The sequence below is a fragment of the Gadus macrocephalus genome, chromosome 23 (assembly GCF_031168955.1).
Source record: "Gadus macrocephalus chromosome 23, ASM3116895v1".
NCBI lineage: Eukaryota > Metazoa > Chordata > Actinopteri > Gadiformes > Gadidae > Gadus > Gadus macrocephalus.
This window is the reverse complement of record NC_082404.1, coordinates 12,835,782-12,862,201: the sequence shown is the minus strand read 5'-3', so window position 1 is coordinate 12,862,201 and position 26,420 is coordinate 12,835,782. Positions and strand designations below refer to the sequence as shown.

The following is a 26,420-nucleotide window of genomic DNA, read 5'->3' as shown; positions in this document are numbered from 1 at the left end:
TCACAGCTCACCAGCTGGGAGAGCAGCAGGAGGTGGGAGATGAGAGGAGAGGAGAGCAGGGGGGAGAGGCAAGGAGGGGAGGGCAGTGGGGAGGCGAGGAGGAGAGGAGAGGAAAGCAGGATGGAGGAGAGGACAGGGAAGCGAGGATAAGGGGAGATGGAAGCGAGGAGGAGAGGAGAGGACGGTGGAGGGAAGGCAGGGAGAGGAGAGAAGAGGAGAGGGTAAGGAAGCGAGGAGAGAAGGAGAGGAGAGCACAGCGGAGGGAAGGCAGGGAGTAGAGGAGAGGGTGGCGAGGAGGAGAGGAGAAGGAAGCAAGGAGAGGAGCAGAGGAGAGTGAGGAGAGGACAGGAGGGGGAACAGCTAGGAAAATAGATCTTGAAAAAAGTATATTCATGCGGCCCGATAAATGCTCCATTTGTTTTGGATTGTACCTCAATCTCTGTGTGTGTGTGTGTGTGTGTGTGTGTGTGTGTGTGTGTGTGTGTGTGTGTGTGTGTGTGTGTGTGTGTGTGTGTGTGTGTGTGTGTGTGTGTGTGTGTGTGTGTGCACATGTCCACACCCGGGGCCCACCAGTCTACTGTATTGATCAGTTAGCTTGGCCCTAATAAGACGAGAAGAGGTTGACCTGGGAAAGTCAATATGGAGAAAAAGAGACATATCCTACTCCCCCCCGGACTCTAGAGGTGGAACGTGTGTGTGTGCGTGTGCGTGTGTGTGTGTGGTTATAAAGGCGAAAGAAACACGGAAATGAGGATTAAGAATGGGACGAGCGCACCAAGAAAAGAGTCACAGAGCGGTGTGTTCAAGAGCCCGGTACAAATGAGACCGATCCAGAGAAACACACAGAGAGCAGGCAAGAGGGGAAGGACAGAGATCTGCGCGTCAGACAACGAGGGTGGGAAGCAGAAGGGGAACGCAGCAAAAAAGGTGAGAGAAAAGGATGGTGCAAGCAAGAACCAAGAAGATGATAACCGTAATGAGGCGACCACAGCCTTCTTATAAACTCACACACACACACACTCCAATACAGGAGTTCTCATTTTCAAAGTTCTCCCGGAGTTTAACTTTACCCCCCACTGACAAGGGAACGTTAGTGGTGGGCACATCCTGTCACTAAAGCATTTCCTCGCTAACTAACTTTTGGCAGGCGACCACGGCAAACAATACTCAAGTTAAGTCAAGTTTAAAAAATAAATAAAGAGAAAAAAGTTAAAGCTCTGCAGGAGATTATTCTTTAGGAAAATAATGAAATAACCGCAGAGATAGAGGATGGAAAGAAGAAAAAAAAAGCTTGACACCCACTAACACATCAATATGTTGCTAGATCAATGTGTGTGTGTGTGTGTGTGTGTGTGTGTGTGTGTGAGAGAGATAGACAGAGCGAGACAGAGAGAGATAGAGAGCGAGGGTGTTTATGTTTTCTCCATACCAGAATTATATAAATAAATCTGCAGATAAACAAAAAAAAAAAAACGAAATAAAAGAAAAGTTGATAAAAGACTCAAGAGCTTCACCTCCACCGAAACCCAAATGTGCACACACACGCAAACACACGCACGCACACACCCACCACACACACGCTACCCTGAGGGTGGCTTCAATCTTGTGCGTTTAATGTTGATGCTGGTGGCAAGAAACACACACACTCACCCGCTGTTTCAACCAGCTTGTCATTTCATGTCACAAGACCTGATTTAGTCCTTTCATATATTTTTTTCTCACACACACGTACGTGAACACACACATACACACACACACACACACACACACACACACACACACACACGTACGTATGTGTCCTTATGGTGTTTCATCCCCGCTGTTGGTAGCATTATGGACTCACTAATAGTTAATTTTTTACTGAAACCATGTTGTGAAAGATGTAGATAGCGAAAACATCAGCATAATCTGCTCATGCATGTATCATACCCTAAACAATACGTCTCAGATGTCAAACACACAGTGAATAGAAATATAATGCAACTACATATATGGATAGATCAATGTTCTTTTCGTGTATGCTATTAATAGACAAGAACTCCCATCCAGGTCTTGTCTTGACCCTGTCAAACTAGATGTGTGGGGGGGATGGTTCCTTGTGGCCAACATGTCACAGAACGGTGCAATTTCAGTGGATCTTTTTTTTTTTCACTTCTTCAGTCCTCAGCAGTAATTGGACATCATTGGTTTGATATGAGCGCAAGGTGACAAGCTTGCCAGGGCGATATTCAGAAACACGCACACATTATGTATGAGCAAAGTTTCCTAATGAAGCCCTTTTGTTAAACAAGACGCAAGACATAGGAGTGCACGCATGCACACACACACACACACACACACAGACACACACACAGACACTCACGCTTCTAGGAAAGAGCAGAGGTAGTCAAGAGCGGTAGAAAGTCTTTCAGAGGCCTTCTTTTAATTTCATTATTTCATTCTTTTTCATTTTATTTTATTTTCTGCAGCTGCTGCTGCTGCCGCTCAGCATGGTGGGAGAACATCCTGAGGGGGATTTGCATATTGTCATGAGACTGCCGCAGTGATGCTAGTCTCTGTAGAGCCTAGTCGTCCCCGAGGAGAGATGGACTCCCCGAGGCCAACTCCCTTACCTTCCCTCTTCACACCAGGGGGACCTGGAGTGTGTGTGTGTGTGTGCGCGTGCGTGCGTGTGTGTGAACGTGTCTGTGTGTGTGTGTGAACGTGTCTGTGTGCTTGTGTGTCTGAGTGAACGCGTGTGTGTGTGTGTGTGTGAGTGAGTGTGTGTGAGTGTGTGTGCTTGTGTGTCTGAGTGAACGTGTGTGTGTGTGTGTGTGTGTGTGTGTGTGTGTGTGTGTGTGTGTGTGTCTATGTGAGTGTACCTGAGCGAGAAAGTGTGTGTCATTGTGAAGTTGAATTAAAAAAGTACCGGTACTTGAAAGTTTCTTGAGAACCCAGGTGTGACACTAGTGTGTGTGGGGTGAGACGGTACACATCTCCTTCCATCTCACTAGTGTGTGTGGGGTGAGACGGTACCCATCTCCTTCCATCTCACTAGTGTGTGACGGGTGGGACTGTACCCATCTCCTTCCGTCTCACTAGTGTGTGTGGGGTGAGACGGTACCCATCTCCTTCCGTCACTAGCGGTCTATAGTCCCTGGTTACGTACGGGTCCGTGTGTCCTCGAGGCCGTCCGTCCATCTGAGCCGTGGATGGCGACCTCAGCTCAACCTCAGGCACCTAGTGAGGAGAAAACGTTGTGGGTTATGAATTCATACATCAGAAAAAATATTAAATAAACGCCTCTACTTTGCTGATTTTCCACAAAAAGGGGAGCAACGGCGGCATAAACATCAGCAGACTCAAATTAGCCGTAGCGCTGACACGATCAAAAATAGAGGAGGGGAGGAAGAAGGAGAAAAAAAAGGATGAGAAGATGAAATCTGAAATGTGATTATGGTAATGTCTTAATAATTTGGTTTGGCATCGTCTTCCTCTTTGGGGATTAAATGAAAAAAATAAAATATTTGATGCAAAACAAGCACACGGACAGTTCTTGGATTGAAAGGAAGATAGTTATATTAGAGAGCAACATGCGAACACGCACACGCAAAAAACACATGCTGCACACTCGCACTCCGATCCGGCAAAATCAGTTAGGCTACGGTAACCTTCCGCGTGGGCCTAACTCATTTTAGTCCTGAATCAGAGCGAAGAGAATAAAAAAGAGAAAGAGATTAAGTGCAGGTGTGTGTGTGTGTGTGTGTGTGTGTGTGTGTGTGTGTGTGTGTGTGTGTGTGTGTGTGTGTGTGTGTGTGTGTGTCCGTCAGTGTGTGTGTGTCCGTCAGTGTGTGTGTGTGTGTTTGTGTGGTTGTGAAGGGAGAGAGGGAGTGGGCTGGGAGGGCGGTTAGAGAAAAAAGGGAAACTAGAGAGCGAGAGAGAGCTGGCAGTGATAGTAAAAGATTGGCGCTCTCTATCGCCATGGTGACAGGGGTCACTCTGGGAAAGGAAATCAATGCTGACGGTAATGACTCACAGGTCAACGCGTAGTCTGTGTGAGAGAGAGCGTGTGTCCGTGTGTGTACACACGGACACACGCTCTCACTTTTTGTGTGTGTATGTGTGTTTTAAGTGTGTCGGTTTTTTTAAATGCAAGCACACTTGTGCGATGTGTTTTAAGTGGTCTTCTTGTCTTTATACACGGCTGTAATGAGAATGTTTAAGGGCAGTGCAGAGAGATACTGTATTTCTCATGTACATGCTTCTATAACGTTCAATATGCTGCCAGACATGGAGATGAAATAACATGGGAAATAAAGCCCACCATACATATAGGTGTTGATGCAACTAAAGTACTCAATGCAAGACACGGCCGGTATGAATACGCTCCCTCATTCATGATATAGCTTCTTTTTTTTGCCTAGACTCCATTATGCCATTATAATGAAAGATAGACAACGCAAAAACGCAACCCAAATTAAATGAAAGCCGCTCATATACGGTGTAGGTGAAATGATGTTGTAATCTCTCTGAAACTCAACTATTAAAACACACACACACACACACACACAAACACACACACACACACACACACAGTTCAAGTTTATTTGTTCACAGATACGAAAAGAGACAAACTCATACATTTTCATATGTTTGGATGGAGACTCGCACACAAACGTAAACGCTGGTAATATTTTAAAAGAACATTTGTATTCAAAATATATGATATATGACAATATGGTAATGAAAAACCTAACACATATCCAGAGGTCAGTAGCTAATGTGCTAGTGTGCGTATGTATAAGTGTGTGTGTGTGTGTGTGTGTTTGTGTTGGTATGTGTGTGTGTGTGTGTGTAGGTGCGTGCCCGTTTGTGTGTGTATGTGAACACACGTGCTTGGCCTCCAGTACCCTTGGGTTAGCAGGAGTTACGACCTGCTTACATTATTAAGGGGAGTAGTAGGCAATGTTATGTATGCCTAAACAGCCAGTCAATTCATTACCGAGGCAATTCCCTAAGTACATGAATAAGCACGCAGTTTGCTTTATACCTCTCTCTCCCCCTCTCTCTCCCGCCCTCTCTCTACCTCTACTTGTCCCACTCTGAACTGTAAAAGAGACCGCATATCGGTGTGATCCGGAGTGCTTACGATAAATCAGAAATGCAGGCAAATTAATAATAAAGAAATAAAACAACATTACCTGATTAAGTATGTATGGCGGAGTGACGGACGCAATTTACGGGCACCGGAGGGTTGTGTGTCCGGAATAAGGTCTCATTAAGATCACAGTGTGTGTGTGTGTGTGTGTGTGTGTGTGTGTGTGTGTGTGTGTGTGTGTGCCTGTATTTGCATGGGTGTCTATGGCACTACTCATCCTTCAATGGAAGTCCCTGCTTTATGAAAAGCCTGCAATCTATTATAATGACCCCTGTGAAGGCTATGACCATAGCAGGCTAATTTGTTAGTGCATGGCATGCTATATACATATATCTATGTACCAATATTTATATATATATATATATAGAGAGAGAGCGAAAGAGGGAGCGAGAGAGCGTAAAATAAAGCATGCAGAACAGAAATATGAAATGTTTCAAATATTATATTAGTTAAATCTAGTTTTTACCCCAACACACACACACGCACGCACGCACGCACGCGCAAACCCCTCACTGCTTTTACTGTCATTATCTGTTCCCTCTCCTCTTTTAATGTCCCTCCCCTTCCATCCTCAAATCCAGCCACCTCCTCATGACATTCACACAAGCACATGCACACACATCACACCCACGTTTCATTCCCTAGACTTAGCGTCTCACATCCTATAGGCCTATGTTACTGGCCGCTGTTCAACTACTGGCCGCTGTTCTCATCTCACCGGGACCTTAATATAGCCTTCCATTTGATTAAATCATTAGCTTTTTCTTTGACTCTGACTGGGCTCTTATGTTTCAAACCTCAGCCTTGGTGGATCGCAAGTACAATAAGAGACGGAGACGTATACCTATAGGTCTTGCTGAATTTCCTGCCAATGTTCCTTTTTAATGTGACCACCACCACTTCTCTATGTGGTTTTCACTGTATAAAAAACCTTTTCATTCACGTTAAGTCATTTTGCAGACGCTGTTATCCAAAGCGGCATACAGCGACAGTCAAGGCATACAATCAATATTGGAGCAACTATGAAATGTAAGTGCTTCACCAGTGGATAAAAAAGAAGACCACTAGATAGAGAAACAGGCCCTATGAACCAGAAAAAAATAAAATAAATTCTCTCGTGAAAAGGACATTGTGGTTGATGGCTTTTTTTCGATATTTTTTAGATAAGCTTTCTCAAATCACATCAATAAGAGGACTCAAATCAGGCTCACCGACCGGACTACGGCGTGTGCTGCTACTGCGGTTCTCGGGGCTCTTGGAGCTGTGCGTGATTCGCCTCCACTGTTCAACATAATGCAAAGTAGGACCCAATAATTAGCAATGCACGGGCATTAGCGGCGCGCAGGCTAACATAACACAGTGGACGCGGCGTGGGAAAGACATGAGAGCGCCAGTGCTTGGGCACAATAGCCAAGGACCTTTTTCGCAACGGCGCTTTGGAAAAACATACAGAGCGCTCGCATCGGGTGGAAGATTTAGCGGCGGCGGCTATTATGTAGGCAAATGGCACACACGTCACACACACAGGCGTCCTGCTGGGCTGCGAGATAGACTCGTTCGTTGTTCCATCCCGTGGCTGATATATTAACACAGGTTTACAAGGGCAGCGCACTACATATGTAAGTTTGGCCTTATGTTTGACCTTACAATGCACTTAGTATCCCTTACAGCGGGTAATGCGGCAGGCGCTCCTACAAGCCATTTATTGCAGCTAACGACCGCCAGCCGCTCATAAATCAGCATTAGGAACCTATTTTGCCCTCTCCTTCTCTCTCTCTCCCTCTCTCTCTCGCTCCCTCTCTTTCTCTCTTTTTTTGCCCCCCCCCGCCCTTTTTAGGGTGGTTCATTCCAATCGCCCTCCCTCTTTCTCTCTCTTGGTAGCTTTTAGTCGTCGTTTTGATTCTCTCCGTGCCACCCCCAAAAAATGTGGGAAGTTACCACTCCTCCCCCATGTTCTACCTCTCCAACTCTTTCCACCGTTTGAATGAACCTCCCAGCATTTTCCTGCCTTCACCGGTCTCCATCTCCTCTCCATAATCTTCACCTCCTCTTGTTTTATGTCTTCGTCTTCACTCTCTTTCACCCCCCCCCTCCCCATACCCCACCCTACGCCCCGACCCACCCACCCCTCTCTCTCTCTCTCTCTCTCCCCCACCCTGGCCGACAATTCCTCCCGATAGATAGAGACCACGTCCCAGAGACGGCAAACCGCCTATTGGCACCTCTATTGATTTTAATTAAGCTAATTAGTTCATTATTCCAAAGGATCAAACGGATGGGCATTCATTACCGCATGGTGGGGAGGCAGGGAGAGCTGGGGGGGAGGGGAGGGGTGGGGGAAGGGGAGGGGAGGGGAGGGGGGGGAGGTGTTAGCTGAGGGAAGTGAAGGGGTGGGCCTCCGCCGGAGTTAATATGATAATGAAGACGATCAATTATCACTCACAGCAAAGTCATTAACGACAACATTAGCATAGTCGACCGCTGCAACCCGCTGACCCCCCGCAGTGCTCTCGCTCTCCCTCTCTCACTTCACCTCCTCTCTAGTTTTCCCCGCCAGACTAAACACAATTTTTGCTTGTGTGGCGGAGGGAAGGTATAGGTACACAGGTAGCGATAGGAGGAGACTGTAATAGATACAGGACTTTGCTTAGGGGAGTGGAGCTGTAAACGGAAAAGATTTATCGGAAAATTATCCCAAGCTTTTCAAAGCTTGAGTGAAGCCCATCGCATCACTTGGCAACAGTTAGCCCCAGAACATGAATAGTGCACATAATTGCATGCATTAGCATAGTACAGCATCGATACTTAAGACTGTGCTTTCGGGAACTGTGCTATCTGTGCTGAACTGTGCGATCTACTACTAAACATCATGAATCAAACAATAAAGTCACTGAACTTGTGAATTTAAAGAGCAGCCTTGAAGACCTCGGTGTAGTTGCATGTAAAGGCAGATACACCCAGAGACAGGCCTGACTGATGCTATCTTTCTGGGAAGAAAACAACGCTTCACTATGTAAACATTTTGGTTTGTCGGTTCTTGCCATCCAGTCGAACTTTGAACTCCAGAGAGTGTGGAGTGCAACGGGTCACCGTCGTATTTCTGTTGGGATACCCCCGCGTATAAGATAACCCCGGGTTTTGTTTTCATTAGCATGGGTCCCAAGGCATGAGACTGCATCTATCGTGTGGTTCTCACAAAAGTTTTAATGGGAACGTCTCAACTTTGCTCGGCCTCCTTTAATGTGCAAATAACATTGAAGTGGCAGTACAACCATTAACCGTAAACCTAAATCCGTCAATAACTCGAATCAAACTTCATGGAGGGCAAAGTCCTAAATATTTGATGAGCGGATGTTTAACCCACACTGGACTTTAATTGATTTTCTCCCATGCTATTTTCTATCGTTTCTCAATTTCTGTTGACAATGAAGCACAGGAAATGAGATTTCTTGCTCCAAACTAAACTGCGCAAAGATGTGGGTCTTCCGTAATAAATAACAAATGGGGCACGCAAAAGATATTCCTAACGGGTCGCAGGGTGTTTTGCCCTCGGTCGGCATGGCGATGACTTGAGACGCATGCGTGCATGCGAAGGATGAGTGTGCAAGGTGATTGGATCAAAGGGAGAAGCAATGATCTTTAATGATCCCTGCTGATCTAATGTAATCTACGCTGATCCCCACCCTGAGCCCTTTGCCTTGCCCGCAAGCACCCTGCCGGCCTGGGGCCAAGGCCTGTGAATGAATACATGCAAAACACACACCTCCACACCTCCGCACCCACACACACACACACACACACACACACACACACACACACACACACACACACACACACACACACACACACACACACACACACACACACACACACACACACACACACACACACACACACACACACACACACGTTTAAATGGACGTAAATAATGAAAAACACATGTTGCGGGCTAAACTGAAAATATGCAGGCCATATTTACAGACATACAAAGACTAACCACTCGATGTTTCCTCCAATCTATTGCAAAAACACAAAAGACGCACGCACACACACACGCAGAGAGACACGCACACACACAAGCACAAGCACAAGGACAAGCATGTGTGAGAGTGAAGAAGCGAGCGAATGAAAGAGCAAGTACGTGCGGGCAGAAAGGACAGGCCGTGACTCACGTCCGGGTTGCGCGGCACACGTCCTGCCGGCTGGAGGAGTGGCGTGATGCTGCTCGCGGCTGACCTGCACTCTGTGTCCCCAGTGGGCTGTAGGCTGCACGCACTGCGCCCCGAGGACCACCTCTGCTGCATCCGCTCCTGTGTGGAGATACATTGAGAAACATGCCCGAGTTTACAGAGTGTCCAGGTAGAGGCAGAAGAAAGAACATAAAATAAACCAACTCACCCTCAGAAGAGACAACAATCATCAAGGTGTCCCTATTAGCCATACACACAAAGGATCATCTTCCCTAGTTTATTTTTTCCTTCTAAAATACATGCAGCGACAATTAACAAGGTTCTTATGCAAGGAGTTGTTTATGCAAAACCGCCATGAAGGTAAAAGTCTAAAGACGCCATTATAGTCCCTGCAGAAAAATATTTTGTTTTGTTGCTGGTATACTGCCTACTTTCGACGAGGCAATTGGCATAATAGCGTGACATGGTAGAAGGAATATGATCATTACGCCCCATGTGTCAGAGATCCACCACAGTGTGAAAAGCATCCTCCAACAGCACGGCATTCATGCACACATTTCTGTTCCATTCTATTTTCAATGGCGGTTTCACATGATGTCCCTTGAACCATGTGAAACTGTTACCCCAATTGCTTGCACAGCCTTAAACTCTGAATTTAATTTCCCGAAAGCACATTTGCAACTTTGACCCACAAGAAACATGAGCAAATTAAAAACCTAATGTTGAGATCAGTTGCCACCTTATTCCAATCCAAACTCAACCCCCCGAAGTCCAATCGGTCAAATCCTAATCCACATTGGGAGTCCACTTATGTCAAAAGGCAAGCTCAAACGGCATTCAACACCAAGAGGTCACACAAGTTCCATATCCTATGCCCCCCTTTTTAATACAGCTACAACCAATGCAAGGGGGGATTGCTGCTGTCCAAACTGCCAGACTTGGATACAAGGCAAATCCATCATTCATGGTCATAATAAGCAACAGCAGAGGTTTTGGCACATCAGAGCAATAAGGACCATGTAAGGTATGATGTCAATAATGGAAACTTTTTTAAAATCCCACCCCGTTATGATTGTTCAAAACTTTCTGGCGACTTATTGCCTTTTCCTTCCATGGCATGAACCCACCCAAGTGGTTCTCAGAGCAGATTGTGACAATAGAAAATGATTTTTGGTAGGCAGAAAATACAAACATACCTCATCAAGCCTGAGCTGTATTGTACATGCAGTGGGGTAATCAGCATAATGTAAGGGAGAATATAAGCCTGAAATTGTATGACATTTCAACTGCAAAAAAAACAAAACAAAACAAACCTCTGTTTAGTGTCCATTACGGCGCAACCCCTACTGTTCGCCAGTAATACCATCCACTAGGATTCAATCAGACGTTAGCTGAGCCCCTATTACGGAACTCATTGCATCGTTTACATGGTGGAACAGTCCGTAAGTAGCTCTAAATGCTCTTCATTTGATTGGATTTCGCATTACGGACATTAGGGCAGAAGCACACGCTTGTCCCTTGACTATCCTAACAGACTGTTGAGTGAAGGAGTCCATTTGTTGTTGTATTTGTTTACCGATCCCAGGGCCGAGAATGCGCTGCCAAACATAAACAAGACGCTAAGAGCACAGCTTAAGATGAGCGCAGATGGAGATTCAGAGGCTCCGCGAGGGGGGTCATTGTGCAAGGCGATAAACCGCTATGTATCCTGCCACTCCATCTCGTTTGGCCATGCTACCACCATGCTAAGAAAGCTTTCCAAGCTGAAGATAAAAGGCAGACTGTTAAACTGGGTAACATGCAGGGGTTCTCACCAACCATGGGCTTGAGAGTTTTAAACGTCAAGGCCGATCAGGTTGATTGTAGCAACTTGAGGGGAGGCCGTTTTGAAGGCATATAGAGGTGGAGAGAAACCTATAATTTTAATTTCGATGAAGAAAACGTACATTGAACCTGAAATCGGAACTGAAGTCAAAGACTTCAGTTCCGAAGCTTTAAGGAACTTAAGGCTATTTATGCAAAACACTAATGTGCAAGTCCATCTTGCTAATTTCAGGTATTAAACCAATAAGAAAAACAAGCTATGAAGAAACACTTTGAAATGCATTTTTTTTATATTGATGTAAACTTATTTGCATTGTGTGCGGATAATATAATAAAGGTGAGTGAAAGCACTATACTCAAGTGTTGTTGCTGTGTATTCCAGTGCCAAAACATCGAAGAGTACGTGTTGCAAAGTCAATAAAATAAGCAGCAACGTAAATAATTAAACCTTCGTCGCGTATGAAATATTAAAATAATCATCAGCTTCACGTTTGTTAAACTGCTTTGAGCTGCAGAAAACAGCATAAAAGACAGGAAATGTATTTTTGAGGGAAAGACTTAAACTTAAAAGACTTAAAAAAAAACGAGGAATGGTTTTGAAAATAGAAAATCTAAATGTGAACGCCTGCCGAAGCAATGCCACGAAGGAGCATTAGCATCTCTGATCGATGAAAGTTAAAATTGGAACGCTATAAATGTTGAGCGATACAAAGACTCGGCATACAGCGACCTGTGTGAATTGGAGACACACAAACCTAACCCTCTGACCTTCTTTATAATAGCAGATAAGTGCCGCAAAGTATAATAGACTGTGATTACTTTTCTATGCACAGTGTGTGTGTGTGTGTGTGTGTGTGTGTGTGTGTGTGTGTGTGTGTGTGTGTGTGTGTGTGTGTGTGTGTGTGTGTGTGTGTGTGTGTGTGTGTGTGTGTGTGTGTAAAAAAACAACTACACACTCTTGGCGGAACAAATGTTAAGAGCAGCACAGCCAGGGCTGAATCGGAACAATGCTTTAAGGTCACCCATTAAGTGGCCACGTATTTACAGTAGCACCTTGAGTTTAAGCAAGCTAGAAAAAAGAGGAGACAAAGAAAAAAGAAAAAAAAACCTTGAGCACAGGATTAATGCACAAAGCTGTCCACCTCCACCGCCATTAAGTCAGAATGATAATTGATGGTTTGTCTTAGAAAAACAGCATGGGGCGCAAACCTGGAAAGATCCTCGCCAAAGACCTTTACCTGCTTGATGCCTCCTTGTGCTTCGCACGCTACATCAGAAGAAACCCAACTGGGCCTTTAATATGGACCCTCAAGGAGAGAAATTAAAATAAATGCTCAGTGTTGTGCTTAATAAAACTGTTCTAAGGTCCTATGTTCAATCCCCCCCCCTCCCCCCACCTGTGTTGGTGTATTAACAAAATTCTCCTTCAGGTGAAAGGCAGGCAAAAAAATAAGGCATTCTTTCCTCGTCCCTATGAATAATCTGTTAACAATATTCATGTGATTCTCACTGATTGGATTCTGCAGAGACGAATCGGCCTTCAAAAGTGAGGACACCTCAGAAGAAAGCCAGAAGACAACGGCAGTGGAGAATGGAGAAAGAAAGCAACGAATTACAATTCATTCTCTTGCTCCCTGTGCCTCTTTCCCCATCTCCCTTTCCTTCTCTTTCCCCGTTCTTTGGATTCAATTACATTTCAGTAAAGAGGGTCTATACAAAATAACATACAAAAGAGAGTTATATTCACAGCAAACATTTGCGCGTCTTTCTTACTAAATAGTAGCTGAACGCACATACGGGCTGAAAGATCCGCTCGGCAGAATTACTTTATTATTTTGTGCTTTAACTTTCTTATAAGGCATTCCAAAAAAAAATGTTGCAAGTGTTTTGGAGGCAAACCAAATTGGAATTTGTAATTACTTCAGTAGCTAGAGCGGTATCCAGCCGTCTGTCGCTACCTACCTATATATGTTTTTGTTTATCTACTTTTAATGTTTGTAGTATCTGGTTGTGAAACTGTGTTGCTATACCTTGGCCAAGGTTCCCTCGAAAAAGCGATCTTGTGAATGCAATGGGACTTGCATGGTAAAATAAAGGTTCAATCAAAAAACGGAAAACGAGTTTCTAACACAAAAGGGCCTTACGTATTGGAAGGCCACATTTTTAAAGACGTGGGTTACTTTTTTGGAAAGATTCTTCAATCCTCTAGAAAGCAAGTAGTTAAGCTACTTGGAATTGTGATAAGACGGCATTAAACCAAAGCACTTAGCGTACACTATAGAAAAAAAAAACTTAAACAAGCTTGTGAGAGGCATGCAGTGATGTGAAAAAAACAGGGGAGAAAATATGTGGTGCAATCAAAAACAGGTAAACATCAAGATTTTGACCAAGGTCATAGCACTTTGGCTCTCTCCCTTTTACACCATCAACTAAAGCCCAAACCATCATATTTTGGCAGAAAGGGAATGAAAGCTTACATGAACGATAGAGTCAGAGGGTTGGAGCTTCATGCCCACACTGGAGACCTTGTGTTGAGCTTCTTTCTCAAGGTCTTCAACGGCCTCCACCAGAACCTGGTTCTGGTTTGTCAGATCACTGACGTAAGACTGCAGGGCATACACTTTCATCTGTAAAGAGAACAGCAAATCAGAATCACAATTACTTTATGTTGTGTTGTGTTGAGTAGATATTAGTGTATTTTATTCAGTCGAGCACTTGAACGAGTGCAAGTGCAGAACAGTTTACACAACAGCAGCAAGAGCATAAGGTTCAGAAGGTAAAGCCATCAATAGCCTGGTCAGGGTAGACAGAAAGCCAGGGAGGGGAATCTAAAGACTTGCAACTTATTTGTTTGCATCTAACCATTATATATCCAGGGCAGCTTCATAGAGATCAATGCTTTCTTGGACAAGAGAGTTCAGGATTAGGATACATGGCCTCGGAGCTAGATGCCCTAGGGCTGCACACTATGGCTCACCTAGGCTCAGCTCGGTCTTTGTAAGAGGATCGCCATTTATCCTATTTGAATACAGCATAAAACTTTGAATGATTGTGTTTTTTCTATCTTTGTTATGGTAAAGGAATGCCCTTTGAGCAGGCCAGGTTTACACCCATGTTTAGGGAAGGGTTAAGAGAGAATCCACTTTCTCTGATGTTTTGTTTTCATGCTACTGCTGCTGCCGATGCTAGGAAAAACCATATCCAATGACCATACTAGTCAGTCACAATAACAAAAAATGGCTGGCTAAAACATCCACTAATTCAACCGATTATGATTTTTTTTTTTTTTTTTTTGAAACAGCAACAGCACAGAGACTTTCAATAAATCTGCATTACCGATCGCTATATTACCGATATCATACACATTTTCATGGCAGAACTTCAAGGTACACCAATCCCCCTCACTGGACAGCCCAGAGCACACGACACACAATTGTTTACATGTCCCTTCAAGATGAGTGATAGCCCCCGTGCCGAAAATACCCGGCGCCCGTTTAACATACAAAGCCCACGACCCCCTGAGCCAAGGGGTCGTGTACACAAGACTAAGTTATGTGTTTCCACAACAAGATCTTCCAAGATTTACTAGTCACGCCAAAGCTTTAAGACTCGGGAAGGCTCTTGGGTTCCAAACGCGTAACCTTGTTACCCGGGCCCACCGGTGGGGACAGCAGGCCCCGGCCCATCTCCCAAACCTCGTTACACCCGCTTTGATGCACAGTACGGCTCGCGCAGGGCTACTTTCTGTGGCTAAACGATGACACATGGCAATCTCAATGACGAGGAGCTCCTCTTTTCCTAAAATACGACTGTGCATCCGAGCCCATGATTTCTGCTGCTCGGATCAAGGCCTAATGCAATTTGCCACCTGTTACAAGTGCTGTGGCTTTATGAAAGCACCGCTCCTGTTTCCTCCTCTCATTTGTCTTGCAGCACGGAGGTCACCCTCTGATTGTTCCCCACCATCCATGGGGCCACAGGATGCTCTGTGACTTATATTGGATGGATGGCGATGGGGATGGGGATGGGGGGGGGGGGGGGGGGGGGGGCTAAGGTTTCATCCAGAGCCCCTAGTTCTGAATTTCAAAATGGATCATTACCGACTTGGGAGGCTGTGTTATTATGGGGGTAAAAGGACAGCTTCTGCGTCACTGTCAATAACATCTAGGTTTATGTATGCCCAAGATCAAAGTGAGATGTTGAACAGAAATCCCTAGAATTGTGTAATAAGCCGCTATTTGTGTCTATTTGAGTGTGCTTGATGGTTAACAGGCTCATTAGCAGTTGACAGGAAGGCCAATATGAGAAATGAGTCCATTACAAAAACACATAATTGAATTCATATATTGGCTTTCTTTTAGAAAAGATCACAGACATATACAGCAGAGATAATTAGTTTCGGTATATGGAAGTTCAGCAATTGATCATAACTTTTTTATCCCAAATTGTAACTGCATCGATGAGGTAAAGTATCAATATGGCAGCGGTGGGATTCGAACCCACGCCTCCAGAGAGACTGGAGCCTAAATCCAGCGCCTTAGACCGCTCGGCCACGCTACCGTTGTAACATGTCTGGCTTACGCACAGCACTACATAAACACACCTTCTTCCAGGAAATGACGTTCGCCGGGCTCACCTGTAGCTTTTCTTCAGGGGTTGCAGATGTCTCAAGGTCCAAGCGCTTTATCTTCTCCTCATAAAGGGTTTTGAATTCGCAGATAAGGTCCTGCATGTTTTTGGGCATCGCTTCAGGGCTCTCAGGGGGAACATGCGTCCAGTCTCTCAAGGTTGAGTCTAACGTCAAGTTTCTTGACTCACCTCTCAGTCCGAGCTTCGTGATTTGGCTCATTTTAGAAAAAAAGGAACTTTGCGAACGGAACAATATATGTGTGTGTTATTATTTAACAGATACGCTACATTGCAACTAACTTTGCATACCTAAAGTCAACTTCTTAAAACCTTTAGCAAGCCAAAACAGTGACTGTTGTTACACTTAGCTTGTCATTCATGCTGGTTTAGTTGCTAGTTAGCCGAGAATACCCATGGCGAATGGAACGTCCATATTCTGATAACTGGGTGCACATCCAACCTGTTAGTTTGCTTACTTCAGGGGTTGTGTTGGCGTCATATATTTGGTTGCTATGCATCGTTACGACAACGGATTCATGGTTTAAATGGGCTGGAGATATATAACATCTCTGCCTCCAAACTTTGCCGCTACGTTGGCGCTGCGTCGCCCGATTGGATCGTGGTGGTCACGTGATTTCGACGTCACGTCGCCGGGAGGAGTCGTCGCGCGCAACGCGGAAGTACAGTTTGTTTTCCTCTCAAATAGACAGTTCACCACAGATCACCGTTGAGTACAACTGTACACGAAACGATATGGGTAAATATTGTTCTCTTTCTCTCACCCTGCCTCGTTTATAATGCATACTAATCCAAATGCATTCAAGACCAAACGTTATACTCTAGTAGTGGGGTAATACCTGTGTAATAACAATGCTAACGTTATGTATTGCAAACATATGGTAGGACATGTGTTTTGTATCATAGTCGATCCTACTGTATTGTCATTAATTGATAGTGACAATATATTACATATAAAGTCGTGCTGCTTATAAAACTAGTGGAAAGTCATGCGTTCTTCCCAAACCGATGGGTACTTCTGCGTGTTCCGCCTCAACCATAGGGTGGTCGTGGTGGGGGGGGGGGGGGGGGCAGTAGTACAGCTCAGCACGTCATTCCATTATTCTTCTAAGTAATCAGTACTAGAGGTAAAAAAAAAAAAAAACTGCCACATTGAGATTCATGGCAAAGTTGAGCTTATTGATTTTTCAAGAGACCACTCATTTCATTTCTCTCATCTCAATCATCGCTCTTCACTCAATCTGTCTCTACAGTTATATCTCTCTCTTTTCAGTGGATTTGGATTTACTCACACCCCCCCACAACACAGGTCCCCACAGTCATCATTACATATGGCCTTATTATCAAAATGGAGTAGATTTGGATTTCTGTCTTTGTTAAAGAAAGAGAGACGCAACACTCAGGAATTAAAATTCAATGTCATTATGAAGAGGTTGCGGAACGTATGACTGAATAACATTGAATGTGTGTGTGTGTGTGTGTGTGTGTGTGTGTGTGTGTGTGTGTGTGTGTGTGTGTGTGTGTGTGTGTGTGCCCTCGCATAGCATGTCACCCTGTGGATGGGAACACTTAGTGTAATGAGTGTGGTTTTAAGCGAATCGCTAAAGTTAAATTAGGTTGTGATCTCACTTCAGGGTCACATGCAGCAGGTTACATAGTGAACAGAAAACGACTTCCCTTGAACATAGGACTCAGGTGGTAGACATTATGTGAAGACTATTGTGTTAGTCTTTATATCAAACTACGCTTCATGAGTAACTCAGGTACTCGAATAGCCAAATTATGATAGGCTTTCAAACAAAAGAGACTTACCAAACAGAAACGCAAAAATAACACAAGGCTACATTTTATAAGGGACAGTTATCTAGTAGAACATGGAGAATGGTAACAGTGAGGAGATCTGGCCAAACCGAATAAAAGGAAGAAAAATCACTGCCCGTCACACTTTGGCCATAGGACCCATCATCAGTCCCTCTTAAGGATCATAGTACACAAATACAAAGAAGGAACACACAGAAGTCTGCACACCTAGTCCAGCCGTACATTTCCCCCAGTCGTTCCGGTACCATATGAAATTGTTCTCGATGTGAAAGGTTATTAATGAATACATGTTGGAACCTTTTTAATGCAATGTTACTGACACACATGCACAGGATACATACATTAGAAAGTGGATACAGTAAGGTGCATTACATAAGCACAATTAAAAGTCGAGATGGGAAATGCCTCGTGTGAAACCGGTACTCAGGCAGGTCACAAGAAAAGGGTGTTTGTGCAGACATGCCAACGCAGACGTACGCAGAGGTCGGCCATTGCAGGTTTTGCATACATTTCTGTCAGAAAGGACCCCTCTGGTCCCTTCTCTGCATTTTTTGCTGGATAAATTGGACTTTAAGAAACTAAAATTACAAAGACTACAAAACTAGTCCATGGAAAGAATATTATTGTGAAGACTTGCTAGAGGTCTGGCAAATCATATTCTAGGCTTTCTGGAACTAAGACAGGTTGTTATTGGATTGTTGTTGTTAGTGGAGTGAGAAAGACCACAAGTAGTCCCAAGATATTAGATATTTTTCAACCATTATTTTGTAACACTTTATTGGATACAGAACGCATCTTTCTTTAATTTTTGTATTGCGTAGTGGATAACAATAAAGCAAAAAGAAAGAATTGGATCTTAACTTCTAGTCCCTGTCAGATCTGATTGTTGAATATAAAAAGCTAATATTTTGTCCAGATCAGAGACAAATAAGACTATAATAATTTCCCCTACTTTCACTTGTTTATATATGTATATTTGTCGTTCATATTGTTCAACAGTTGTTTTTATTGTACAATTTAGCGAGGAGTGGAAGTAACTAAATATTGAATGCAGAGAAATACCATGGTGTTGGATTTAAAAGATCAGCCTAAATGGTCACATTCTGCTTTCCTGCTACATAGAGCAAATCAGAGCAAAATGATGAAACTCCTACACATAAGCCTCACATCATGAAACGGATTTGCCACCCTTGGCCCAATTGTCTTGTGAGCTTGTCAACTCGGAAAGCCTATTCTTCACATCTCTTGTTTTATTATTATTACGTTCAAATATAGGCCCCCTGTGGGTGTATAGTCTTACTCCCTGTAATTGTTGCACATAACAGTACACAGTGTGAGTGCACATTGGCGCTATGATTGTGTTTTTATTCTCTTTTGCTTAAAGAGGGTCTTCGTTGTCGTTTCTTGGTCAAATAAACTGCAGCACTCTTCCACGTTGACTTCTGAGACACAGCTTAAATTTTCCCATTCATTAGCCATTCTCTCTCTCTTTCTCCCTCTCTCTCTCTCTCTCTCTCTCTCTCTCTCTCTCTCTCTCTCTCTCTCTCTCTCTCTCTCTCTCTCTCTCTCTCTTCTCCTCTCTCTCTCTCTCTCTCTCTCTCTCTCTCTCTCTCTCTCTCTCTCTCTCTCTCTCTCTCTCTCTCTCTTTCTCTCTCATTCAATATGGCCCTCTGGCATCTAAATGTTTCATGCCTTTTTAAGTTGTGTTTTTTTTTTTTGCAGCACCCTCATGTACTTATTACGCATACAGCCTTAGCGTACACAACCTTCGTACTCATGAAATCAATTAATACCCCTAAATAATTTACCCGCCGAGCCGACCAGATAAAACAGAACAGCGGGTTGTTTTTCTTTTTTTCCCTGTGTCAGATGTGTGCTACTTTATTTGACGGGTGGAGGGATTTCTGCTCAGGCATTAACTTAACCCTCACTTCATGGCTTGGAGGACTCTTGGGTGATTAGAGAATGAGGAGAAAGCATCTCGATGAAGCATTAGAGTGCATGCGCGTGTGTCACACATACACACACAAAACGCCTGAAGGACCCCGAAGTCGTACATTTGCACACATTCATTTTTCATGCAACGGACCCATAACAATTAGTGTGCTTGCCGCTCGGCTAATGCCGGCGTCCCCATGTAATGCTGGCGGTACATCCGCTGTATGACATCATTCCCTTTAAAAGTTCTAAATATGACATTCTCATTTGTTTTCATGCTGAGGCCATTAACAGGGCCCGGGCTAATAGGTCTGTACTCGTGGCTGGCTAGGAAGGAGGCGCAATAAAGAGCGAGGGGGGGGGGGGCGAGCCGGAGATAAATGACGGCGGGAGTGCTTCGAGAAATGGGTTACCTCCTCGCTGACCTGTTATACAAATTAATAGGGGATGAAAAAAAACAACAACACATCAGCCATGTTGTGCAGTGTTATTCTAGTCCAGAATCCAGAATCTGCACCGTCTTTATAGTCTGCTGTAAATGCGTTTGAAAGCCCACCGTCCGGTTTAGTGTGCTTTTCAACAAACACAACCCAACACAACCCAGATATATATATATATATATATATATATATATATATATATATATATATATATAGCTAACGACCATATCTAAAGGGTTTAGGGTTTCACTCCAGCACGCCTGGGAGAATTCGGCCCAGACGTTTGACAGCTGCCGTCGTACGAAAAGCCCTGTGTTTTCTGAACGTTTGTCCGCCGTGCGAAATAACAAAATCCCCAAGAGACCGCCCCCCCCCCCCAACCCCCCTGCCCCCCCCATACCACCACCAACCTACCCCTCCCCTCCCCTCCGCTCCCTGTCCCCTAGTCCCCTTAGTCCTCCTATCCAATGTAGCCTTCACCCGTCTCTTCGACACACACACACACACACACACACACACACACACATCAAACTTAGACGCACACGCACATGTGACAAAAACACAAACGCGACATATTACACAGACACACACACATACACACACATTCGACACAAACACACACGCGACATAATACACACAGACACACACACGCACACAAATGTGACGCATACACGTCACACACACACACACACGCACACTTTAGAGCCAAGGTCAAAGAGACGGCCCCTGTCTCTGACGTTCCTTTCCAAAGACGCCAAAGCCTGCCGTACACCCCAGGGCCACGCACGCCCGCAGGAAACGTCCCGTACCTCGTGGGGCTGGCTGCCACCAGCAAGGTCAGTCCTTCTTATCAGCCAGCCCCCCCCCCCCCACCCACACCCCTCACCGCCCCTCCAAGTCATCCCCCATCGCTTATTTGCGTCTATACTAATCTACGAGCATGGAGATAGCCGACATGTGCGGTTAAATACCCCCAGCACGGCCTGTCCAGTGTATAGTGGGCCCACACTACACGTGCATGCGTGTTACGCGTGTGCACGTGTCTTTGTAACATGGGTACGTATGTACCAGAGGGAGCGCGCCTGCGTGTGTAACCCATAAATGCGCGCCATTGCCTACTGTACTGTAAACAATACCGGGGGAGAAAAACATTGACTGTGACTTTTGAGTACTGCGCCAGGAACATGGATTCCAGCTGTCCACGCTCAAAGCCCCTGTAAATTCAGACGACATTCTTTTTTTCTTTTTTTTTTTATAGGCCGGGCGGCATTGACTGAAGTGTCTGCTTGTTATATATTTGGCAAGTGCTGCAAGTCTGAAGGGAGCCTGTCAATAGCAATCCTTGCTATTGATATGGCAGCGGGCAAGAGATGTTACTTGCCCCCCCCCCCCCAACCACCGACTCCAACATCCCTTTTGATCCCACTACATCATAATTACATTAATATTGACAGACCTTTTACAAAAGTCGCATTACTATTGATAGGTGGCTGTCAATAACGTCACCCCCCCCCCCTTCCCCCCACCCCACCTCGCTCTCTCTTCCCCCCCCCCCCACCACTCGAATACAACATATTCATTCATAACTTGTAAACTGCTCGATAAAAGGCTTTGAAGAGAATATCGGACGCCAGGCCCTGCTCCCGCGAGACACGACTGCAGTGACAGGGATTTTTACCACCTGCTTGTGCTTGTGTGTGTGTGTGTGTGTGTGTGTGTGTGTGTGTGTGTGTGTGTGTGTGTTGTGTGCGTGCGTGCGTGCGTGCGTGCGTGCGTGCGTGCGTGCGTGCGTGCGTGCGTGCGTGCGTGCGTGCGTGCGTGCGTGCGTGCGTGCGTGCGTGCGTGCGTGCGTGCGTGCGTGCGTGCGTGCGTGCGTGCGTGCGTGCGTGCGTGCGTGCGTGCGTGCGTGCGTGCGTGCGTGCGTGCGTGCGTGCGTGCGTGCGTGCGTGCGTGCGTGCGTGCGTGCGTGCGTGCGTGCGTGCGTGCGTGCGTGCGTGCGTGCGTGCGTGCGTGCGTGCGTGCGTGCGTGCGTGCGTGCGTGCGTGCGTGCGTGCGTGCGTGCGTGCGTGCGTGCGTGCGTGCGTGCGTGTGTATATTTCTATGGACTGATGGCTTCGCTAAACTGTATTAAAGCTGGGTAGATCAGTAATAGTTGACATGCATACACATAAACACACACACACACACACAGGGCGCATATTAATCTCCCCATGTTTTATTTTTTATTTTTTTATTTTTTTCTATCAAGCGTAGACTTTTAAAAGCCAACTAAAAGAAATGGAGACTGTCTATTGGTTAGCTTAGACACATTCAGAGCAACTCTCGCTGGTTTTTTTCCCCCTGTTTTTTTTAATCCAAACTTTTACTTGCGTCACAGGCCCGGCTTTTAGTTACCAAACATGCCAGCGTTTCAGATGCAGCTCAAAGAATTGGTCACACCTGCTTATTTCACTGAAGAGAATTCACTCTTATTTTTCATTCATTTGCTAATTCTAACTTGGTTGGACGGTGTATCCTGGGTCTATTGAAACATCATGAATACACCGGCAGGCCCCGTGCACCTTTTTAATAAACCCAAACATCGTCACCGCATATTAGATTTATTTATTTCTCCCCGCTTTCCCCTTTTAAAACGTCTAAAGTGACCGTCATATTTCTCCCTTTCTGTCACAACTGCCATATTTACCCGGATGAAATCTCCTTTAAAGCCTCGTGACAAATCCTGTTCGACAAAACACAAAAGCCACTGTAAAAAAAAAGAAGCAATATCTCTCTCTCTCTTGCTCTTGCTCTCAATCGTTCTCTCTCTCTCACACTCTCTTACGCTCTCTCTCTCTCTCTCTCTCTCTCTCTCTCTCTCTCTCTCTCTGCATTAGTTAGCCCTCCACTTCTTAAGTTCGTTTTTTTTCCTTTCTTTTGAGGAAACGGGGCAAATGGAAAGGAAAAAAAATAAACGGGGAGCATTTCCAAACATCCTTGACAAGAAATAGCCGGGACGGCACAGTGGCAAGATCCATGAGGGGTTAGGTGGGGGCTGGGGTGGTCCTCCGAAGTCCCCACATTTGGCAGATGTTTACGGTGTTCCAGAAACTGTGCCGTTGGCCTAATCCCGGGTGATGTGATTTGTACACACACATTCCCCTATCTCTACTGTGAGCAGAGAGCAGCAACGGAGGAAACCTCTGGGCTTCGCCCTCTGTGTGTGTGTGTGTGTGTGTGTGTGTGTGTGTGTGTGTGTGTGTGTGTGTGTGTGTGTGTGTGTGTGTGTGTGTGTGTGTGTGTGTGTGTGTGTGTGTGTGTGTGTGTTTATGCACTCCAGAGAGGCGGTCTGCGGCCCCCACCCACCACCTCTGCTTCTCCGCACAGCGCGGCTCAAAGGTTGCATTAAGGACGGGTTTTACATGTGAAATGTGATTTCCACTCCGATGTATAAAGGAAAAGTAACCCTCTTTACAGTCCAGGCCTCACCTCCCGAGCCTCATTCCGCCCGCGGTTTACCTCAAAGCAGCCACCCCCAGTCGGCCCTCTTTAGCTTAAGCCTTTGTTGGCATATTAAAGAAAACCTATGGGCAAAATAGCATCGATTAAGGCTAGAAAGCGTAATGGTATATTTTCATTTCCATGGTTTAGATTTGCCGGGCTAAACGCTGTAAAATCGATGTCAAACTATAGCCTAAACTTCCAGCATTTAGTTGTTTGGGTTTAATTTAGTTGAAGGCACTGAAAATAACCTCTTTAGGACTTTTCCCCTTCTTCTTCTTCTTCTTCTTCTTCTTCTTCTTCTTCTTCTTCTTCTTCTTCTTCTTCTTCTTCTTCTTCTTCTTCTTCTTCTTCTTCTTTTCTGGTAGATGTGCTGACGGCGGCGAGCCAGAGCGAGAACTTCTCGGGGTCGGGGTCGGACGGCGGCGCAGACCCCCAGATCCCGGTGCTGCGCATCAACCAGCTGGACGCCTTCGAGCTGGACTCGTCCCTGGAGCAGCTGATCTGGGGCCAGTTCACCCAGTGCTTCCGCGGCTGCCGGCCGGGCCTGCTGACGCCCGCCGAGCCGGAGCTCAAGGCCCTGCTCGCGCTGCTCCTCTGGAGGTTCACCCTCTACTCCGACGGCGCCACGGTGGGGCAGGCCCTGCTGAGCCTGCGTTACCACGACAACACCCGCCAAACCGCCGCCACCTCGGCCTCCCTTTGACCTCCAGCTACAGACCCCTGACGCCGGGCCAGAGGCTGGGCCTGGCCCTGTTCACCGTGGGCCCCCGCTGGCTCCGAGAACGATCGCACAGCCTGCTGCTCGCCCTGGGCTTGAGCTCGGGGCCGGCGGGCGGAGGGACCGCACCAACGGACGGCGGGCCCCTCCGCCGGGGCCTCCGCCGCTCCCTGACGCTCCTCTCGGCCGCCGCCCAGATCGCCGGCCTCCTCAACTTCCTGGTGTTCCTGCGCAACGGACGCCACCCGGCGCTGGCGGAGCGCGCGGTGGGGCGCGGGCCGTCTTCAGCCGGCCCAACGCCGGCCGCGACGTCAGCTACCAGGTCATGAACCGCGAGCTGCTGTGGCACGGCTTCGCCGAGTTCCTCGTCTTCCTGCTGCCGCTGGTCAACGCGCGGAAGGCCAAGGCGGCGTTCTACTCCCTGGTGCTCGGCCGGGAGGCGGAGAGGCCCGGCACGGTGGACGGCGTCGGCGTGTGGAGGGAGTGCGGCTTCTGCGGGGAGTGGCCCACCATGCCGCACACGACGGGCTGCGGGCACGTCTTCTGCTACTACTGCGTGAAGAGCCACGCCGTGGCCGACGCCTACCTCACCTGCCCAGGTGCGGCGCGGAGGCGGGGCTCCCGAAGCCTGTCAACCTGGAGGTGGAGATGGAGGCGAGGTGACGACGGAGTGCTGCGTCGTGTTTGAGTACAGACTCGGGGAGATAGTCGTGGGTTTGATTTCAGATTTCATTTTTTTTTATCTGTGCCATGTCGATAAATACGCTACTCTATCCGGGAACATAGAGTAACATTTGTTATCATTACGTATGATTGAATTAGTGGCCTGATTGGTGATACTTGAAAGCTGATATACTAATCAAATACACAGGGCATGAGCTCTCTAATCACAACCCGTTAGATGGAGACAGCGGTCGTCGCGATAACGGTCGATAGAGTTGAACCGATACCGCTCAAGGACAATAAATACAGAGTTTTTAATCAACCCTTTGGCTGAAGTCGGGCTCCGGTTGAAAGACTGTGTCTGCCCGCGGCCCTCCCTGCGGAAGGCCGGCCCGGGCTCGGGCTTGTTTGAGCGGACTCCGGCGATCCCCATGACGTCTCAATGTTGTCCGAATACACACAGAACAGACCGGTGTAATGTATGTGTGCATATATTGACAGTCCCTCGGCCCCCCTCCTCCATTCCTCCGGCTGGACTTTGGACCCAACTATTTGTCATTGGTGCACTTGACCGACTGCAGAGAACCACACAGAGCATATATTTGATGAAGAAAAACGAGTTGATTTATGCCCCGGATTTTTTGTGTCCGTTTCTGTGTGTGCGCGTGTGTGTGTCTGTGAGAATGTATGAGTTTGTGTTTGTTGAAATGGGAATATTTGTTCTGATGAAAAATGCAGAAAGTCGGCTAAATAAATAATGGGAGGAATTTCTGATGCCTCTCATCACGGTCAAATTAGCATTTGTTGTGTATTTTGTGCCTAAATTCTATTTCAACATCATTAAAATTGATAGAGTGCTACCTCTTGGGTGTTTATTTAGTTAAGTGGAGGCAAGAGATGGATGGTTTGGGGTGTGGGGGGGGGGGAGGGGGGGGGGGGGTGTTATAACAATCAGCACACTTCTCTATAGACAGGCCCACTGCTTCCAATGCCCCATTATCCCTTTTCACAGCATCCCAACATGCTGGAGATCAAGGGGGCAGCCGGGGGCTCAGATTGACTAAGACACACACACACCAACACACACACGCACGCATCCATACATACACACACACGCACACACACACACGCGCATGCATGCAAACATACACACACACACTCACACGCATACACACACACACGCATGCAAACAAACACACACACACGTATGCATGCACACAAACATACACGCACTTGACAGCCTCTCCCCTTTCGCTCTTTCACCTCTTTCACTCGTGCAACTCTCCCCCCCACCCCATCCCACCACCCCACTCTCTCTCTGCTGTCTGTAATCTCTTGGGCCCTCGCCCTCCCTAAAAGACTGTAGTAAACTGTACCAAACCCCCCCAGCAGTCATCTCTTTCCTTGCAGGCGAATTACCCTCTAATCCCTGTAATGAGTCCAAAGATGCTTATTTATGCCGGAGTTAACCTCAACCAGTGAGCCCGGCCCCGGGCAAAAACGCACCCCAGCCGAGGGAAGACTTTCCCGGGCTGACGAAAGACGGGCAGGGCAGGGGG

At 46.3% G+C, this 26,420-nt stretch overlaps 2 protein-coding genes and 1 non-coding gene across 3 annotated transcripts in view; 1 reads left to right on the top strand and 2 right to left on the bottom strand.

Moving 5' to 3' along the window:
* Positions 1–14,837, bottom strand: part of LOC132452942 (uncharacterized abhydrolase domain-containing protein DDB_G0269086-like) — an 80,086-nt gene extending 65,249 nt beyond the window's left edge. Inside the window, exons 1-3 of the mRNA XM_060045776.1 lie at positions 14,811–14,837; positions 13,629–13,778; positions 9,310–9,447 (exon numbers count right to left, since the gene is read on the bottom strand). Coding sequence (XP_059901759.1) covers positions 9,310–9,447; positions 13,629–13,778; positions 14,811–14,837 — 315 coding nt within the window. The remainder of the gene's footprint in view (positions 1–9,309; positions 9,448–13,628; positions 13,779–14,810) is intronic.
* A 792-nt stretch (positions 14,838–15,629) lies between these two features.
* trnal-uag (transfer RNA leucine (anticodon UAG)) lies at positions 15,630–15,711 on the bottom strand. Its single transcript has one exon. It is a non-coding gene; the product is annotated as a tRNA-Leu (tRNA).
* Positions 15,712–16,405: 694 nt separating this feature from the next.
* Positions 16,406–25,721, top strand: pex2 (peroxisomal biogenesis factor 2). The gene is given in 5 exon segments (XM_060045140.1): positions 16,406–16,537; positions 23,846–24,148; positions 24,151–24,468; positions 24,471–24,794; positions 24,797–25,721. Coding segments are annotated over 5 exon segments (1,014 nt in total). The 5' UTR covers positions 16,406–16,533; the 3' UTR covers positions 24,862–25,721.
* Positions 25,722–26,420: the final 699 nt, after the last annotated feature.